The sequence below is a fragment of the Rhamphochromis sp. 'chilingali' genome, assembly GCF_963969265.1.
Source record: "Rhamphochromis sp. 'chilingali' genome assembly, chromosome: 6".
Lineage (NCBI taxonomy): Eukaryota > Metazoa > Chordata > Actinopteri > Cichliformes > Cichlidae > Rhamphochromis > Rhamphochromis sp. 'chilingali'.
In genome coordinates, this window is record NC_137933.1 from 40078691 (window position 1) to 40098839 (window position 20149).

Here is a 20149-nt window from a genome sequence, read left to right on the forward strand (position 1 = left end):
ATGAGGTTTTAAATCACCAGATTAAAGAATCTGTTTCCCCTCAGGCTTCTTTTTGTAACCTCAGTTTCTTTAACACACAAGCTTTGGCTGTCCATCTTCTATCTACAGTCTTTGGTTTGCAGCTTCATATTGCTGCATTGTTGAATGCGTCATTCCAGCGTGCTGAAAACCCACAGAGGCTGCTGTAAGTGTTGGAGAGCAGCTGTTTAGCATGCAGAGTGGAAAAGGAAGGCGTTGCTTTAATCTGTGGGAAATGAAGGGTGTGGAGCCACTGCAGGTGTAGTGGGTGGATGTCCAGTGGAAGAATATAACATGAGGCACGAGGAACGTGACAATATTGTTGTGTGGAGTGAATGAACAGACTGCAAACACGTCTCTCTTCTTAAAAATCTTTATTAATTATACAAGCGACACATTCAACCATCCATTTAATATTTTTATAAAATGTTCGTCTTGCTCTTTAAGTTAAAACAAAGTCGTCATCTGTTTGTGAATGAAAAAAAAAAAAAAATATGTGAAGAAGCTTTTCACACAAACTGACCTGAAGTCAGCCGCAGAAAGAAACCATAAAAACACCTCAGAGTGCCAAAAACACCAAGACCGACGCACACTGTTAGTCCTGTAATCACTCCCACACACACACACACACACACACACACAGATGTTTGTACCACGTAAGTGATTTTAGGTTTTAATCCAACTTTTTTTTTTTAACATGTGTGATTAAAATTTTCCAAACTGAGCATTAATCGGTTTGAAGACCACGCCTCCACGAGGGCCCGAGTCCGTGTGACCACGCCTTCCAGTCCGTGCCATGTGTTTTGACCTGATGAGCCCACGTTCACCTTGAATTTAAATAAAACTATACAACTGTCAAGTTTTTAAACAGACCACCTTTGTGCTGTTTGTGACGCTGCAACAGCAAACTCTGCAAACTCTTCAACTCTGTGCAGGTCGGAGTGCAATTCAGCTTCAGGATGACAAATCTAACAAGAATCTGACCTTTTATTTGCAACGTATTCCTCAGATAATCCTCAGAACAGCCACTAAATGGACCCTGCTGTTTGATAATTATGTCAGCTGAGCTTTCTATGAAGTACATTTGCCTCCAAATCCATCAAACACACTTTCACTTACTTAGGAAAACAGGTTTAAAATTGTAATTTTATTATGATATTTTCTAAAGTCTCACAGTCTCCGGGTTTAAAGTTAAAACAGACCAGTTAATGAGCTAAACGTGAGGATATTTCACACACTTCAATAAGTTAAATATATTCACCAGCCTGTCGTTTCTATTGAATTTTAAAGTTTACCCTCTGAGGGAGGAAACTCGCAGCCATTTCTGCTGAACTCTCAGACTCTTCCTGATCCTTCGCTGACAGTTTTTGGCTGTGAAATAAAGAATTTGAGGCCATCCAGTAACGAACCTTTAACAGAAGAGTCCATCCTGTGGAATACGACAGTAAAAATAAAGCTTAGCTTTGCATAAAAACTGGACATGCAGAGAACTGGAGCCTGGATCACCTGACAGCAGCGGTAAAGCCCACCAATTAAAAATGTTTTATGTGCCGGATGACTTCTTTCCCTCGATTTCATTTTTGAGGACGGGCGTTTGGACGTGGCCAGTAAAACTAACTCGGACTGCTCCCATGCCAGTTTCACTCATGATGTCATGTTCAGACTCAAGCGCATCATCTCACTGTTCTCTCTGGCATTAAATCTGCATCCACCTTTGCAGACGTGCTCCGAAACTACACACTGTTGTGGCTCCCTTATTATATACTTTTTAAACTTAAATTTAGGAAAAGTTCATATTAAGAACAGCTGTGAAATTTTATTCCCAGTTTATAATTTAAGGAGCGAAACTGTTCCTTCACATCGCTGATGGTCTGTTTACACGCGCTCTAAAGATTATGGTAACACTCCAGTCCAGCAGGTGGCGGTAACGCAGAAGACTGAACAACAAAAATGAGCAGGTACAAGCGACGCGTGTCGGAGAGGCCATGCTCGACTTAAAGCAAACACACAGACTATAAACTGGGGACTTCCCAAAGTTATCTTAAAGTCAGTGAAAATGTAACAAAATACCAAAAGTTTCAATTTAAACTAATCACCAAAAAAACCCAGAAACAACTTTCAAAACAACAAACCGCCGGCCTTCTAAAACAGCCGGGGTGGCGTGCCCGAGCGTGCCACGTGTTCAAAACCCAGAAACTGTTTTGAGATCTCGATGAGCTCGAGCCGAGAGTCAGACAGGAAGAGACACACAGACAGTGACACTTCAGAGCCAGCGGCGATTCAAGTTAAAACAAACATGGGAGCAGTTCGAGAGGTCGAAGGCTTTGCTGTGCTTCTGCTCGCATTTCATTTATCCGACTCTCACACTTTCAGTTCTGGACGGACACCTGACAACGACACCTTAAACTCATTTCTCAGTAAGACCGCAGCTCTGCGTCCAGATTTCCTCGTGAGCATCTAAATGTTTCAAAGCTGCAGGAAACCAGTAAAAATCTGTCACGCGGGAAAAATTCTTCTCACAACTATTTCTACAGCAAAGTGTCCGAACAGCTGCGGCAGATGTGCCGGTGGAGGAGTCTCCAAATGCAGAGCGCACGTCTCCCGACGTCTGCTGGAGCCGCTCAGCTGGTCTGGGTTCAGTCTCTGTAATCAATAGTTCGCCGATTTATCGATCAGCTGCAGTCGCAGCTCAGACTCTGTCTCCTGCCGTCTTGTTGTTGAGTCCCAGAGCCTGAACCACGTCCACACTGAGGCCGCTCTTCAGAGTCCTCCTCACTGAAACACACAGAAACAACGTCAGCATTACAGGAAGCTGGGGCTCAACTTTCTTCTTCATTGATTTTGATTCTTTTCACAAAACTCTTCAGAAAATCTTCAGCCCAAAAATAAAAAGTTTAAAATATCTCCTGCCTACGTCTTAGAACAGACCAAAGAGGAGGCTCGGGTGGACCAGCGACTCCCAGCTTCTGCCTGATAACAACTATTTTACTTGGAAGAAGAAAAAAAACCAGCCATTTATCTGCTCCTAGAAGAGAACGCTTCAGGAACTCATTCCTACAGGTCTTCATAACACGTCTTTCTGTGCTATTCCACACATATTTCTCTATTATACCATCTTTCAGCCTTTTTCTCAGATTTATAGTGTAAATGTACTAATTACTCATGTAATCTGCACTAGTTTCTTGCACAGTGTCAGTTTTAGTCATGCAAATGTAAATAATCATCATCATCATCTCCTCGAATCTGAGACGCCAGAAGCTGCAGATTTGTGCGTCTTTTGCTTTAAAACACCTCGTGAAGGTCAAACACTCCAAAAATGTTCCAATCAAAGATTGCAGTTTATCGCACTGCCGCCAAGTTACTTAGAAATGAGTCTGCAGCCTGCGAGCAGCAGTTCATCGTGTCCTGCGCTCAGCAGTAGGATGATGATGATTATCTGCTGCTGTGGACAGATTTACTGAGGAAGTGCAAACAGTGATATGAAGCTGCACAGATATCAGCTTGTTTTGGACACACAGCTGCTGTTGTGTCTCCACGCAGTCTGAACCAGACTGAAGCTCAGAGGACTCGACCTTCAGCAGGACGGGTCCCTAAACCTTAAATAACACAGCAGGGGAACGTGAGGGGCAGCCGCTTCCCCTCGCTCAGGTTTCGCTTTTCAGGTCGTCCTTTGGAAAGCAGCGTTGCGTTCGTCAGTTTAAACTGTGAGTGGAAAAAAGTGACTAAAGTAAAACAAAAAGAAGCTTTGAAGAATTCTCAAAAGCAAAAATTTAAACATGAGTGAAACCGTCTTCAGCTGTGTTTGACCAAAATCATAAAATTCACTAAAATTAAATAAACAAATACATAAACGTGAAAGATTTAAAAAAGAAAAAAAAGAAATGTGGTTTTTCTTCCAGGTGCCCCTCAGCAGGCTTCTGAAAGTTAGCCAGTTAGAAGAAAGCACGTATGGAGGGCGGAGCTTAAAGAGACAGGCGCTCATTTCAGACAGATGATGAACTACATGAGACTCATTTAAATGAAAATGCTGATTTTAAGCTAATAGACTGCTTTTGCAGAAATGCACCCTGGGAGTTGAAGTCACATAAAGCCTCGACTACACTCTGTTAGGGACGGCTGGAGACCCGAAGGCTCAGCAAAGCCAACACAGCCTAAATGCTCCGCCCACAAGTCTGCAAGGTCACAAAAAATTAGGCACGTCCTCGCACTCACCATCTGATGACGTCACAGGGAATCAATATTAAGAAGTAAATTCATACTCACGGGACTTCCTATTCAGTCGGGACCGCTTGCGGTTCTTGGGGCTGGACGATCTGCCGGAGGGATTCTGGGTAACAGACTTGACGAGTCGGTCCATGATCTCATCTGTGGCGTCGTCCTGGGAGCTCGTCTCGTCTTCTTTGGCTAAAGACATCTTGGGCGGCTCCACCCGGCCGAGACCTGAGGACCAGAACCGGAACATTAGCCACGAGCAGGAACGCGATAAGGAGCAGGGCGAGGGCGCCTGGGTGTTCCCATCCCCAGCTGCTCGAACTGGTTCAGAGTTTAGTAGTATTTATCCCAATTTTCTAACTTTCGGCTTAATTTCAGTGCCAGACTCACTAGACGTCCGAATATTTAACAGTAAAAACAAAATTAATTCAGAGCGTGCCGAAACAATCGCTCATTACGTTATTTATAAATGGAGTCATTATGTTGATGGAAATGTTCGGAAAAGAAAACTTTTTTTCATTTTAACCAACCAGAGTAACTCTGAATGAGCCCTGAAGGACGTTTCTACAGCGTCCGGTGGAGCGGCGCCGGCCGCTGATGGCTCTACTCAGATTTAAGCAAAAGAAAATGATTTCACTTTTTTCTCTGCAGCTCCAGCAGAGGTGAAAATATTCAATTTTTCATGCTTTCCAATAAAAAAGAAAAAGCTGATTTAGCGTGTGAGTTCAAATCACGACGTAGTCACATTTTTCTGCGTCCTCACTCCGATGACATCAAAATGTGGGGAATGTCGTGCTGCAGACCGGATCTCTATGTCTGATTTTACTGGTTGAACGCTCATTTCTAGCAAAAGCAGCACGAGCCTGACGGCCTTAAAGTTAAACTGATGCCGGAGGTGAACGTGGCGCTGACAGTCAGTTATTGTGGGAGTCGTGTGGAGGTGAAGAAAGCTGCTGGTCTTACTGCGGACGGCTCGGGAGCGCCTCAGGCCTCTCTGATCACAGTTCAGGGTGCTGCTGCGACTGATCAGCAGGTTCTTCATGTTCTCATGCTCCTCCTCCTGATCTTGGTCTGCCTCCGCTGCCATAGAAACGGGGGACGGGCTGTCCGGACGTGACACCGCCCCTGAAAACTTCTCCGTCTGAGCACGGGAGAAAGAGGATAAGCCCACTTTAGAATATAATATCTGTAAACAGTGATTTAATCTCTAGATTGTAAATGTTTTCTTTTATTCCTCTCTGTTCAACAGTGAATTCTGGTGGCATCCTCTAAGGATCGAAGAAGCGTCACAAACTGCAGTTCCTCGAGTGGCCACTGGAGGCATACTCCAAAAGTGAGTCACTCCCCATAGACTTCCATGTTAAAATATCCAACTTTACAGCAGAGTTAAACGCATTTACAGCCTGCTGCAGAAAAATGTTTTGGTCTGTGAAGCTGATTTCCTCCTTTGCAATAATCACACAGGCAGTAAACTGATTTATACCTCGTCCATTTGAATTTAATTAAAGCCTGAAGATGGAGGCGTGGCGGCTCTGATTGAGAGGTGTGTTTGCAGTGGTTTAAATTGTACTGAAAGATCATCCGAGAAGTTCAGTGAGATTCAACCATTATGTGAATCTGCTATTTAAAAACTACAAACCTGGGAAGCTAGAAGTCTGTGGGCTTTGGTGCCGTTCTCTAATTAATACAAATATTTGATATTCTATGTAGATAACGGTGTTAACTGATTGGCACTGGCTTAAATCAAGTAACTCAGATTTTGTGATTCTGTTGCCGCTGACCTCTGACATGCAGGGGAGAGTCTTACCTCGGTGATCATCTTTCCTCGCGTCTTGGTGCGCTCTCGGTGAACTGCGCGTTTCCGTTTGATGGTGAGCACTCGCTCTCTGGTGGTGCGATATTCCAGAGCGAACTCGCTGATGATCCGACAGAAATTTGTCACCTTGACGTCTCTGACCGAAGACGACGGCTGACCCAGGAACAGCAGGAAGGAGTGGAACCTGGAGGAGGAGGAGGTCAGTGCATCATCGTGCCGAGGACAGTGTGTGTGTGTGTGTGTGTGTGTGTGCGCGCGCATGCTGATGTGTCACCTGTTGATGACTCTCCTGTGGACGACCTTCAGGATGATGATCCTCTGCGTGCAGTCCTTCAGGAAGTCCGTTAGTTTGTTCTTCAGCGCCGCTTTGGTTTCATGTTTGGCCACCACCTTCAGGTTGTCCCATGATGCTTTGCAGCGTCTCTCAAGCTGGACCAGGTTCTCCGATAGCAGCTCAAAGTCCACCTGGAGAAAAAAGTAAACTAGTCAGCACCAGGCGATTTTACATCAGGGCGGCGTGAAGGTGAGAAGGACTGAACTGTACTTTGGCCGAGCGGGTGATGGCGGGGATCTCAGAGTAGACGTCAGAGGATTCTGGGTAATTTTCCACCACCAGGTTACAGGTGTGATGAAGCAGAGACTGACGGTGAACCGTGTCCTTCACCTCCACCACTTTCTCCAGGTAACTCAGCTCAAAGCCTTTAGCCTGCACACACGCACACACAGATTCAGAGGACGATGTTTGATCTCAGCCTGAAATCTCCAATCTTGACTCTTTGTTTAGAGGAATAACAAACTGGCCCTCGCTGTCAGAGATACGTTTGGATGTAAACAAAGCACCGTGCACGTGTTTGAGATTCTTACCCATCACAGAGGCGTCTCATTGGCCAGATCTAAGATCCCAGACGAACTACCGCTTGAAGACACGCAACCATGGTAACCAAACCCCACCCATGACATGATCCAAGTAATGATTAGCACATGTGAAAAGTACACTACACCCAGTAAAGTAAAGATACTTGAACTAATAGATCATCACCATCCAGCAGTGTCTGTTGTGACACAGGTCACTACTGCATTGCATTGTGGGATATTATATTACAACATTCCCACAGAAATAGCTTGGACGTGGTGTAGTGTCCAGCAAAACAGCCCTGCAGCGCTCTAACTGTTCTTTGTGACTTCAGCGAGGTCAAACAGCTGGGATCACTTCCTGGGATCTGTTTTTCTGACTCAACTGATTTATCAATGATAAATTAGTACATCAGAGGATTTGAATAAATACATATGTGCAGGCTTTTTAAAGGCCTGATTCAGAGTGCCAGCACGTGGAAATAAAGCTTAAATCAAGCTCTTTCAACCTGATTTTATCTCACTTTTAATAACGTGCAAATATATAAACACAAATGAAAGCTTCAGCCGAAAGTCCGTTTGAGAGCACAAACCTCCCTCTTGACACAGTACCGCAAAATCTGAGCTTTCCCTTTAGAAATGTAAAATGCTGCTGCTGTGTATTTATTCTAGCTTGGTTTGCTAGTCTGTAACCTTTACAGTTTAAACTGTGCTGTCATGATGATGAGGAAGATGGCGACGACATCCTAACAGCGCCTTCAATCCCCTTCTGTTAGGGCAGCAAACACGATGCACAGCCTCTGGAACAGCCCTGCTGTGGTTTATGTTCAGTTCTCTTTGATGTGATAAAGTGAGGAGGACAGCAGCTGTTAGCAGACCTGCTGCTACATCCTTTTTAATCAGCCATTCAATATTTTAAGCCCTGGTTCATTTACTGTCACAGATCATAAAACTCTTCCTAAACACCGATGTATTCAGTTTTTATAAAGAAGTCGGGGAATAAACAGCTGCTTCCATCTTCCTGTGAGTAACCGTGCATACAGCCTGTCTGTGAACAGCAGGGTGCAGTGAAGGAAACGTGAGGCTGTGGCTCTCGTGTTGTGTAGCAGCTGCTGTCGGCTCAGATTGAAGCACCGCTGACCTCCCTGCTGCTGACTGGCTGCAGTCAGAGTGCTGTCACATGTCGCTGAACCACCAGGGAAAAGTGTTTTTAACCTGACAACCACACTACTCTGTGCAGCAGCTGTTCAGTTTATTTGGATACGTCTGGAATATGTTATCACTGCCTGCTGCAGCAGTAAAATCCCTCATATGCAAGTATGTTTACTTTAATGACGTGTACAAACTGCACGTGAGTTTTTCTAACCATGGAGAGATTCACATTTCCTGCTGCGAGAGTTGAGTTTCTACACCTCTTGTCATGTGTGTGTTTGTCTATTTAGACAGCTTTGTGGGTACAGTTAGGATTGTGTTAGGGTGAGGCTGAGGGTTAGGCTGAGCGGCTAGGGAAAGCATTATGTCCTCACTAGGATATCAAACTAGAATGTGCGTGCGTGCGTGGGGTTGGGTCCCTCCTCACGTTGGAGCTGTTGAGGAAGTTTCCGATGGCGAGCAGCGTCGCCAGGATTCTCCTGAAGGTCTGATTGGAGGCGAGCTGCTCCATGCCGAGCTTCAGGTCAAACAGCGGTTCGGCTATCTCCTGCAGGGGCGACACAGTCACAGGCTCAGCATTGCAGTATAACAGCCTAACTATAATCAGATCCAGTTTTTCTGTAATCTTGCTGAGCTGAACTCAGGTGACTTTCAGGTGTAAATCTTCTAATGATCTGCAATCAGCTCGCTTACCTTCTCCAGAGCCTCGTAGTTCAGTTTGAAGGCCCAGAGCTGAAGGCGGGGGGTCAGGCCATTGATGGAGGCCAGGGTGAGCAGGAACTGCTCTGCTGTGCCCAGAGGGAGGTCGGGATTGGCGAGCTGAGCCTCCTGGATCTTCTGCTTCTCCTCCTCTGTGGGGGTCATGGTCAGGATCTTCTGCTCAGGACAGAGAGAGGGCCCATAGCGTTAAAGTTGAAGATGAAACAGCAGATGGATCAGACTGTGATCCGTCCGCACACAGGAAGTCACCCCTACCTCGATGCCCTCTTTGCTAATGGCGAACTCGTCGAAGCTGAGAATGGCCGACTTGATGACGTGGATCGCTGGCAGGACGGTCATACCGATGTTGATGGCGTTACTCCTCTTTGAGTCCAGAACCAGAATCTCAGTCTTCTTGGTCTCCGGTCCTTTCTGCACACAAGCGACATGTTAGAAACGCGACGAGTGCGACAGTTTTCCTGCTCAATAATTCCTCCTCCAGCTTTGGAAGAGAGCCGCTCGAGCGCGACTAGCAGTGTCAGCGCTTCCTGTGATGTCATAAAGTTACACAGTAACACTTCTTAACAATCATCACTTTTAATGGTAAACTGATAATTGGTTAAACTAAACACACTGATCATGTTCATTTTCTGTTTAGTATTGTTTAATTTGTGGTTTGAGTTGAAACATTAAGTGTAAAAGTGAAGGGATTTTACAGCCCGCTGGAGCCCCCTGGTGGTCAAACTGTGGCAAACCGCTTTAAATGAGCTCGTATGTGTTTGACATTGGATACTCTTTCTGCAGCCCGCCTTTTTACAGCCTCTCGAGTGCATCTCATTTTGCTCTCTGTGGGTCTCAGGCAGGGTTTTAAGTTTTTTTTAAGAGAATCTATCATCCACCCACCTTGGTTACAGGGAGCTCCTTGCCTTTGGACTCAAACAGATGCTCGAGGCGGGCGGTGTCCACCGCCACCTTATCCAGAGACGCCCACACCGTCCCCCGACCGAAGCGACACTTCTTCGGTCCGTCTGCCTGCTTCAGCTCCTTCCAGAACAGCTTCACCGTCTTCTTCTTCTTCTGAGAGGCCTCAAGAAGAGGAGGAGGGGGGACACCTGGTGGAGGTGGAGGAGGAGGGGGTGCGAGGCCTCCTGGTGGAGGAGGTGGAGGAGGAGGGGGTGCAAGACCTCCCGGTAGAGGAGGTGGAGGAGGAGGGGGAGGAGCCCCCGGCATGCCAGGAGGGGGAGGAGGAGGGGGAGGGATTCCAGAGAGGGTGAAGGATGAAGCGGAGCTGTCGAAGGTGTCTATGTCCAGGACGTCGATGTCCTCCTCGTCCAGCAGGTCAGAAAAGTCCAGGTCCTTGATGCGTAGGGCGGCGGCGCTCGGCTGCAGCTGGTCCCAGGCGTCGTTGGAGCTGCCGGGGCCTAGCGGGGTCATCTGGGTGGTGTCCAGACTGGCGGCGTGCGCCTCGGTGTCGATGCTGCTCTGGTGCCGGATGTAACGCTTCTGATGGTGGATGGAGACACATTTATCAGCTTTACGTTCAACCTTCAAACTGCACACATGAGCCAAAACATGATGCGGCCCCACAACTCCACCTGCTCTTTAGCACCAACGTGAAGCCAGCGGGCCTCAAACTGGAGCCACTGATGCAGGCGGGTGTGGGAGGGGCTACAACAAGAAAGCAGCACCACTTTAATAAAACAGAGGAGCTGCAGAAGCATGCTCTCTGTTATTATTGCATGTCATGACTTGTAGAATAAATTTCATGAACAGCAAACGCTGATTTGTTCTGCTCGCCATGAACGTCGTGTCTCAGAAATGACCTCAGCACTCGTTACAGGAACTCTGCTGAGCTCCTCACGACATTTCAGAGAATCTCTAGAGTCCTGTTGGAGAAGTTCAGCTCCTCACCTGAATGTTCTCATAGACCCAAGAAACTCTACTTATCCAGACCATCAGGTTTTGGCTCATGCCTGTACAGTAACTCGGTGCATCAACTAAAACCCGATTCACTTTAACGATAGATGCAGATAAGTGACTAAAGAACGAAGGATAAACCGAGTACAGAAACACTGCTTTTAAAAACCTGCGGATCCGCAGAGAAGAAGAAGAAAAACATCTGCAGACAGAATAACGTCCTTCATGTTCTGACCTGTTCTTCAGCCAGTCGGGCTCGTGCCGCCTGCGTTGAGCCTTCCAGACTCTCCAGCTCTGCCCTGCGGGAGGCGCTGCTCTCGTTGGAGGTGGAGGACTCTGCCGAGCGCGCTTTGAAGCTGGACAGACGCTCAGTCACACGACCCCGAGCAGCCACATCGTCAACTGATGGGAAAGGGAACGAAATCACAAAAGAACAGAAGAACGTTTTTGCAACTTTATTTATTGTCATAATATTAATAAAGTCTGGGATGTGCAGCGAGCTGCAGAAAAGCGGCTCTCTCACCAGGCACGAAGCTCCTCTCTTCTTCATTGGTGTCTGCAGCTGCAGAGGGGCTCATGGGTCCCGTCTTTGAGTAGAGCATGTCGAGCATGAACTTTGTGTCGTTGGATAACGTGCTGCCCTGTCGCTGCACAAGCGGTGCTGCAGACAAAAACACTGGTTTTTAAGTTTATGCCAACAGACTGATTCAGGAGAAGATGTGTCCTGCAGTTCCTGTCTCTGCCTGTAGAGGGCAGCTGTAGGCTCTCACCTGGGTCATCCTGGGAGTCTGAATGTCCGTTTGTTTCCAAACTGCTTGATGTTGAGTCTGAACACACACACGAAGCAGAAGAGTGGCTGTCAGCTCACACATTCACTTAATCTGGAGTCACAGGAGCAGCATTAACACCATCACACAGTAACAGAACCACGTGTACATCAGGAGGCTGTGTGCAGCTCTCTGACTGTAATGTGAAGCTTTACCGTGACGTGACGGCACTTCGGCTGCGCCCTCGTCCGCTGTCCCCTCCAAAGTTGACGTTACGGCATCATCAAGTGAGGGCAACTTAATCTCGCTCAAGTCTTTAGTTTTTCGCTTCCTCTGCCACTGTTGGGCAGCCAGGATGCGCAGGAAGGCGTCTCTGAGAAAAGAGAGAGGAGAGGGGGGAAGGGATTAGACCTGATCCCAGACTTCGAGGCTGCTTTGAGGAGCCGGGAGGCAAACTCTGGACTTCTCGCGTCAAGTTAAAGAGGACCTTTTCAGTCTCTTCTCTTATTTCCCCGTCTTCTTCTGATCGTTGCACTTTTGGACGATCATATTAAACAAAGGTTTGGCCAAAGTTTCAAATAAATAGGTCAACATATTTAAAAGCTCAGGTGCTACTTATGGAGGTTTGCCAATCAGGAGGCAAATTTAAGTGGAAAAGGTCCCCCTTAAGTTACTTTAATACCGAATCATCGCAGTCAAACTGATCTCAGATTCATTTTTATTCTCAACTGCAAACCAAACCAGATTAAACACCAGCAATTAGACTCCACCCAGACAAAACCAAACCAAACTCAGGACCGGAGGACGCCGTCAGCCCCACCACCAGCAACACACCCCTCCCCCCACATCCGCAGCACTGAAACATCCCACCGGTGCAGATTTATGACTTTAATATGTCAGGATTTGGACGGACCGCTGAGCCGCGGAGCCAACAAACACACACAAACCCAAACACATAATTTTTATATGGTGTTTTTATTATTCAGTTGTTCTTGGCCACCAAAGAATCTCTTCTCATTTCAGCGTTCAGAGGTCCGCGCTAAATTAACATTTTCTAGTTAATTTTATGAAATGAGACGCTCTTTGGTCACATGAGGGGGTCAGTGTGGATGCATGGTAATCATAATGTGTCTGTTTGTGACAGCGTGCAGTTTCCTCATCGATGACTGGTTCTACAAAAAAAAAAAAAAAAAAAAAAAAAAAAAAAAAAGCTGTGAGTAGGAGAGACTCACAAAACGATTGGTCCCAAAGTTGGAGCCGGCGATGGGCTCCTCTAAGAAAAGTCATATTTAGATAAAAGTGGAGCAGAAGCAGGAGACGCTTCTGAAAAGTCCAAACCACCTTCCAAACATAACCGACTGTGTTACTGCTGAAAACAGGGCCGTGTGGGCTGTTTTCTCACTCTTTGTGGTTGTTTTGCATCTTTTATCTGAGGTCACTTCGTACAGAGACACGGGGGTCCTTGGTTATCGCTGCCCATCCACGCCTGTAGTCACTTTGAAAGCATAAAGAGTATTTTGTAACGTTTCCGTAGAATGTGCAGAAACTTTGCATTAGTTACATATTCAGACAGAAATATTATTATATCATCTTTGATTAGTTTAAAGTCTTTAATAGTGGCAGAGATTTGGAGGCGTCTTAAGAGGTTTCTCTCAGCCAAGTGGAGAGAAACACTTCTTATGTGAGAAATTGTTTTTACACAAGTTTTAGCTGCAAGCATACTGAAAAGTATGCTATACCATGTATATCAATACACATGTAGTTAGCTTATTTGTACCAGTACAGTGCAGTACAGTGGAGTGGAGAGCGGTACTTTTGGAGATGGAGCGGGTCCAGGTCCGGGGGACCGCAGAGCTGCCGGGTTCGGCTCTGCGATCGACGATCTGGGCTTCACGTCTGTGTTTAGTGGCTGCAGCTGCCTCCCAAAAATCACACAGCTACATTTTTGCTTCACTTTATGAGTTTCTATTGTTCTGGTCTGAACCACAGGAGGACAACAGATCCAGACCAGGACCAGGACCAAGAGAAAACTACAGCAGGGTTTGTGTGCTGGGAAATAGATAATCTACATTTAGCACAGAGATACTGGAGGCTTTGCTTGTGCTTCTCATTTGTGTGAGACTTGAGCTGAGAACATTAGAGACGGCGTCACTTTGAGCTTCTTTGATCCGTTGCTGCACATCCTGCTGCAAAATGTGACCCCGCAGCAGCTAAAGACCCTGACATGCACACAGACTGCATGTAACATGTGACAATGCATGAATGCATCCAACGCATGTTTCCATGCTACATCCCGCTGCTACAAACAAGCTTCAGCTTTCTTTGAAGGAATCCATGTCCATCTACTCTGAGCGTTTCCTTTTACAGTGCTGCTTTCTCTCTTTGGTCAGTCGACACAGAACGGCAGCCATCGTTGGCTGAAAGATCACGACGAGACCGTGCACGGCGTCATTACACCGAACGACATCGGCACGATTCTTTCACGCCGGTCGCCTCGTTTGAAAACCCAAAATGACATAAAAGCAGCAGCCTTAAATCTGCATTAAGGGAGTTTAAATGTCACTCAGACAGCGTCATAACACACAACCCAACCCACTGAGGTGATGCAGTCCAACCAACACACACACACACACACACACACACACACACACACACACACACACACACACACACACACACACACACACACACACACACACACACACACACACACACACACACACACACACACACACACACACACACACACACACACACACACACACACACACACACACGGGTGAGTTACCGTCACTTTGAATCACATGAATTAATCACTTCCCGTTGACTCACCTTTACTCCAAACTACAAAGAGTCCTAAAGTTGATTTCAGTGATGACACACACAACCCAAACACAATCACCAGAGCCCGACAACCATCCCTGCAACTCCCAGCATGCAGTGGGGCTGCACCAGTACTTACTCAAACTTCCTCAGCACCGGCTTGTCCTGATTTACATTACAGTCAATTGGGCTGTAGAGACACAATACACATCTGAGCATGACACACACACACACACACGCACACCAGCAGGCTTTCATCATCCTGTTCAGGCAGCAGTTGCATGCTGGTAACCGGCTACTTTAACGTAAAACCTGCTGACAGGTGCTCAGCTGCATAAAAACCCTTAAAGGAGCCCCTTCAAAGTCAGACCTCTGTATCTGTGGCCCAGCTTCTAACAATGAGACAATCCAGAGAATCACGTAAAAAAGCAGAAACCGAAACCAAACAAATAGAGCCTGAAAAGAAAAGTGTTCAGCACTGAGAGATGAATGAGGTCAGTTAAAGGTTCCCCTCCCTTATCGAAGCACCTGAATCCAGCCTGATGTACAAAAGTGTTACTAGTCAAAGACTCATTTTATGCAGCTGAACACCAGACTGACGACTACAGACACACAGGACGATGAGGAGGAGCAGGAGGAGACGTGTACTTACCAGAGGAGCTCCTCATCCTCCCCAGAGCTGGGAGAGGAATAAAAGGAGACGGGGGAAAAAAAAAAAAAAAAAAAAAAAAAGGAGCAGGAATTTTGGAGGAGAGACAAACAGACAACACATTATAATGTTATAACTGAAAGAGGAAGTGCGCCGAGAGTAAAGAGTAATAACGGCGAGAGCGAAGACGCTGCGGCTGAACTTTTTACCGTCTGCAGCCCTTCTTACTGCATCGTCACAGTTTTTATCAAACTGAAAATCAGAGCCAAAAATCATCTTTGACAAAAAAAAACTAAAAGAAAAGGTAACGAGACAATAACAACTTAAACATGGAAGAAAAAGTTCAACTAAAATGATCCAAAAAGATAAAAACGTCAGATTTTAAAAGATCGCAATAAAGATGATAACAGATAAGATAAAGAAACAGTCCTAAAAAAGTATCGTTTTAGAAATAAATAAAAACAACGTCAGGAAATTATCCAGGAAAACTGACATAATCCATCTCAAAATAATAATTACATTTTCCATAAAATTATCTGGATGCTCTATACACGGGATTGAACGGGAAAACATCAGCCAGGAATTTAAACACAGAATATAATCAAGTTTTTATAAAAGAAAAATAATGAAGGTCACAGATTAAAATAACCCACAAAGTTCCAGAACAACGCTGGACCATTTAAAAAGGCTAAACCTGATCCCTCCTGCAGTGATGACCCTGCACAGCGATGCCAGAGACGCGTGGTTTAACCGTCCGTTAAACAAACAAACAGAAAAAACAGAGCGCCCCCCCCAAAAATCAACTGATTCACTTACTTCGCTTTAGTTTTGGGCTCCGTCTTGTTGTCGAGCTGCTGCAGATTCGACTGGGAATTCTCGCGCAGAGAGAGATCTGGCGAGGATGGACTGTAACACACACACACACAGAAGAGAGTGAGACTGCTTTAAAAACATTGCTCTCTGCCAGTTCATTCCACCACTGCTGTGTGCGCGCGCGCGCTGCTCCACGTCTGCAGCGACCATCAAGAAAATCAGTGCTACTGTCAGCGTCTGGCTGGTCAGTGAGGAACATGTGACCAGATGTTAGATGAACCCTTAATGAGTTCCTGTTACAGCAGGTTTTTCACAGAGCTGTGTGGACAGCAGAGTGGATGTGAGTAAGACTGAAAGCTAAAAGTTCAGCTACACCAGTTTACACAATAGTTGCCTTAAGCTTGTGTGGTATGAGAAATATACATGATAGTGAGAAACGCATGTTATTGGTCTGTGATTTTGCAACAAAACGTAAAATAAATAATGACAGTGATTGTGAATCCTAAAGGGACTGAAGGCATGGCAGCGGACAGAGTGCTGCAGGCAACACTAGCATGACTGCAGAGTGTTTGTTAGTCGACAGCAGACAGGCAGGAGTCCTGGTTGCAGGTTTGAGGTCGGTCTCAGTGCTACAGACCTGCAGTCGGCCCGATGCTCCTCAGAGATGGAGCTGGTTTTGGAGAAGAACCTGGACTTCCTGCTTAGACCCAGAGACGACATGTGGTGGCTGAGGAAAGAGCGACTCCTAGTGGTCAAGATGCAGGACAGCACAGCGAGGGAGAGAGAGAGAGGGGAGGGAATCGGTGGTTAAATCAGAGACAGAACCGACACCAAGACACCCAGATGAGGGGGGAAAAAAAAACAAAAAACCCCAAACAGAAAAAGAGCCCGAGATAAGAGGAAGAAAAAACATAACCAGAGGTGAGAGAAGGCGTCCACGGTGGTGTGATTTGTTGAAAATCACCACAACTGGAAAATCCTCCTGATTATTCTGCCATCATGACAATAATCACCTTTAAAAATATTTACACCCGTTTTTAAAATCAAACCAGTCACTTAACTAAAACAAGAAAACTTAGAATGTTTAGGCCAGCGGTGGGGATCTCCAGGCCTCGAGGGCCGGTGTCCTGCAGGTTTTAGATCTCACCCTGGGTCAGCACACCTCAATCACATGATTAGGCCTCTGGAGAACTTCAAGACATGTTGAGGAAGTCATTTAGACATTTAAATCAGCTGTGTTGGATCAAGGACACATCTAAAACCTGCAGGACACCGGCCCTCGAGGCCTGCAGTTTCTCCAGGCGGTGGTACATGTTCAAATAAGGACCACATGAAGAACAGGATGCAACGTTTCCCAGCAAAACATTCCTCTGCAGTGACAGGATCGCTGCTCCTCACGTCAGCTGTTTTCAGTGTTTCTGTTGTTATGGCTGATTGGTGTTTAGATTATAATATAGATCATGACGGTTTCACGAACTCGAACAAGTCTTGGTTGTGAACCCAGAATGACTGAAACCAGTTTCCCCTCTGGCTCTGCAATGACTAAAACACGACTAACATTCAACCTGCTGGCGTCCCTTTAAACGCCCGTTTCTGCAGAGGCCAAACACGAGCAGAAAGGTTTACCCGCTGAGGACAAACATTCCTGCTGATTGAACTCACAGAAAAGCTGCTTCCAAACAAAACACGCCCCCCGTCTCCCCCCCTCCTCGCTCCGTCTGTCGGGCTAAACTTGGTAAACTGAGCAGCGGGAGAAGGCGACGGCGCAGACCACAGCACCCGAGGGAGACGCAGTCTGACCGCTGCCTCCGATTAACAGCCGACACGGCGTTTGACCTGCAGGAGAGTCACGATTGCAGGAAGGACTTCAGGTCGTTTCCTCCCACAAACCTGCAGAAAAGCACGCTTGCACATCTGAACCTTCGCTACTGCCTCGATTTCAGGTTTCTACTTGGGCTCCGTTTAGCGAAACGTCTGGAGCTGTTGAATGTTATACTAGCTCTCATTGATTCGTCTAATTGATTATTAATGATCAGAATCAGGAGGTAAAGGTCACGAGCAGAGTGAACTCACGGGCTTGGCGGCGTTTTTGTTCCCTGCTCCGTGTCCACGGTGCCGTTGGGGGACATGTGGGGCGGCAGCGGAGATTCTGTCCGGGATCCGGATGGACTGGAGGAGGAGCTGCTGTGCTCGGAGGCCAGCGGGGACGAGGCCCTGCTGCCGAGACCTGCCGTGGGGCTCGGGGAGGAGATGACCGGGGAGACGGTGGGAGACGCAGCGGGGGAGACTGTGGGAGACGCAGCGGGGGAGGTGGCTGGTGACACTGAGGAGTTGACAGAAGATGACAAGAAGAGGGTAGGAGTGGTTGGGGCGGTGGAGGGAGATGAGGACGTGGGCGAGGTGCGGGCGTTGAGAAGATTCTGACTGGACAAGTGGCGGCGGCCCCTCGATCCGTCCTGCTCGCCGGTCGCCAACTTTCGTCTCTCTTTACGTAGGAGGGGGGAGGAGTCATCCACCTCACCGTCTTCGTACTTCAGAGTATTCTGCACACGCACACACACACACACACACACACACACACACACACACACACACACACAGAGCATGCTCTAAGATCCCTCATATAAGGGGTAACAGAAGTCACATGACTGAATGATGATGTGCTGGTTACAGACGTGCGGCTCATAAATCCAATGCTTCTCATATTAGCGCCATAAATCCTGCGATTGCTGCTCGTTACACACTGAAGCGGCATCACTGTGCACACACATCCTAAATCTCGCCGTATCAGCACTCAATGTTGGGATGTTGTGCAAAATGCAAATAAAGCCGAGATGGAGCCACGATTTTTTATTGATAACAGTAAATGTTTTTAAAGGTTGAACTACAGCAGGGCAGCTGTAGCACTCAGGACCTGCTGGCAGGGCGCTTTCACCGAGAGACTTTCACTGAAAAAGACGTCTGTTTGGAGGCAGCACGTGTTCCTCAAAAATGGAAATGTATTTAAATCCCAGTTTCTCGTCGTTACCTCGTATATGGTGAACTGCGTCCGCAGGTCTGGCTCCGTCCCCTTGTTGTTCATGTGTTTGCGGATGACGGCCTCCATCCCCAGCAGCTCCAGCTTGTCCGTCACATCGTAGAACGAGTCCTGGTCCGGGAGCGCCACCAGAGTCTGAGAAGCACACGGAGGAGTGAGTTTGTACTTCCCAACTTCTGACCTTCTCGCTTACATTTGGAAATTTTGCTTACCTTGTTGATGAGTGTCATGGCAAACACGAGCAGCTCCGTGTCGGCGCCGTTCCTCTCCTCCAGGACCTCCATCATATAACTCCATGGCTTCGCAGCTGCCAGACACACACAAAAACACGTGATCATCATACGGCTGAGCACCTGGTGAAGCTACCCACGTCACATTCAGGGCATCCGTCTAGGAAGAGGTGATAGGTCACATGGAGCAGCTAATGAGAGTAAACGTTACAGACACGTTATATGTGATCTTACATAAAACCATCATCTGCGTTTTTGTGCGCACCTCTCTGTCCAGCCACGGTGTTGACGGCTCTGATGAGCAGAGGACTGTTGGACTCCGAGTACTCCACGAAGACGATGAGCAGCTTCAGGGCAGTTTTCACCACCAGGCGAGACTAAAACAGAAAAACGTGTTGAGTGTTTGACCAGCAGGTGGCGTCGCACCACCGCTCTGAGGTCCGAGGACTCACCGAACTTCCCGTCAGCGTGTACAGCCACTGCACCGTCTCGTTGTGGTTGATCACTCCGTTCATGCCGTCCACAAACAGCATGATCTGACTGAGAGCTGAGGACACACAGACAGATGGATGAGCGCTGGCGTTTCCACAGGAGGCTCCAGCAGCTGCAGACTATAATCTGTAGCGCTGACTCAGCTTTCTGTGGGTTTGCTGGACTTGTGAAGCCGAAGCTCCATTTCCATTCTGACCGAACATGAGAGCATGCGCCGATCCGAGCACGCGGCCCCAGGTCTGCGCTTCTGCGCTGGCGCCGTCGGCACGTTCCTAGCGAAAGCGCCAAGTTTCACTGCTGCCACTGTTTGCGTTCCTGTCATTTGGGTGAAATTGTGCCTGCTGGGCAGAAAGTGCTGCAGCTGACACAATAATTTACACATTTGTGCTTCTGGGCTTGTTTTTCCTTTTCCAGTTATACTAAAAGCTTCCAGCTGATCCAAAATGCTGTAATTCAAAGTAACCTCAGTAAGCTTTACAGCAAATCTCACCATTAAAAAACACAACACACATCTAAACTTTGCATCAACTGAACCAATATTCGAGTTCGTCTACTATAACCTTCTGATATTAAATTAAACTAAATCAATTTTCCTGTTAAACTGAAGCTGGTGTTAATGTTCGTGTGTCACTGTAGATCTCCTAAACGCCTGAGCAGGTGGATTACCTGCAG

General features: G+C 47.0%; 1 protein-coding gene across 6 annotated transcripts in view; it reads right to left on the reverse strand.

Moving 5' to 3' along the window:
* Positions 1 to 377: 377 nt before the first annotated feature.
* fhod1 (formin homology 2 domain containing 1) overlaps positions 378 to 20149 on the reverse strand; it is a 51062-nt gene continuing 31290 nt past the window's right edge. Inside the window, exons 6-28 of one of the 6 annotated variants that reach the window (XM_080883996.1) lie at positions 19438 to 19532; positions 19251 to 19362; positions 18968 to 19062; positions 18747 to 18890; positions 17792 to 18261; positions 16356 to 16463; positions 15722 to 15811; positions 14909 to 14935; positions 14396 to 14446; positions 11649 to 11806; positions 11437 to 11493; positions 11190 to 11327; positions 10902 to 11068; positions 9653 to 10252; positions 9026 to 9181; positions 8744 to 8926; positions 8478 to 8597; positions 6591 to 6752; positions 6321 to 6511; positions 6038 to 6230; positions 5194 to 5371; positions 4282 to 4458; positions 378 to 2793 (exon numbers count right to left, since the gene is read on the reverse strand). In XM_080883996.1, the coding sequence (XP_080740122.1) occupies positions 2708 to 2793; positions 4282 to 4458; positions 5194 to 5371; positions 6038 to 6230; positions 6321 to 6511; positions 6591 to 6752; positions 8478 to 8597; positions 8744 to 8926; positions 9026 to 9181; positions 9653 to 10252; positions 10902 to 11068; positions 11190 to 11327; positions 11437 to 11493; positions 11649 to 11806; positions 14396 to 14446; positions 14909 to 14935; positions 15722 to 15811; positions 16356 to 16463; positions 17792 to 18261; positions 18747 to 18890; positions 18968 to 19062; positions 19251 to 19362; positions 19438 to 19532 (3758 nt within the window). In that variant the 3' untranslated portion in view covers positions 378 to 2707. The remainder of the gene's footprint in view (positions 2794 to 4281; positions 4459 to 5193; positions 5372 to 6037; positions 6231 to 6320; positions 6512 to 6590; positions 6753 to 8477; positions 8598 to 8743; positions 8927 to 9025; positions 9182 to 9652; positions 10253 to 10901; positions 11069 to 11189; positions 11328 to 11436; positions 11494 to 11648; positions 11807 to 14395; positions 14447 to 14908; positions 14936 to 15721; positions 15812 to 16355; positions 16464 to 17791; positions 18262 to 18746; positions 18891 to 18967; positions 19063 to 19250; positions 19363 to 19437; positions 19533 to 20149) is intronic. The other 5 variants (XM_080883999.1, XM_080883997.1, XM_080884000.1 and 2 more) reach the window with 5 other exon arrangements.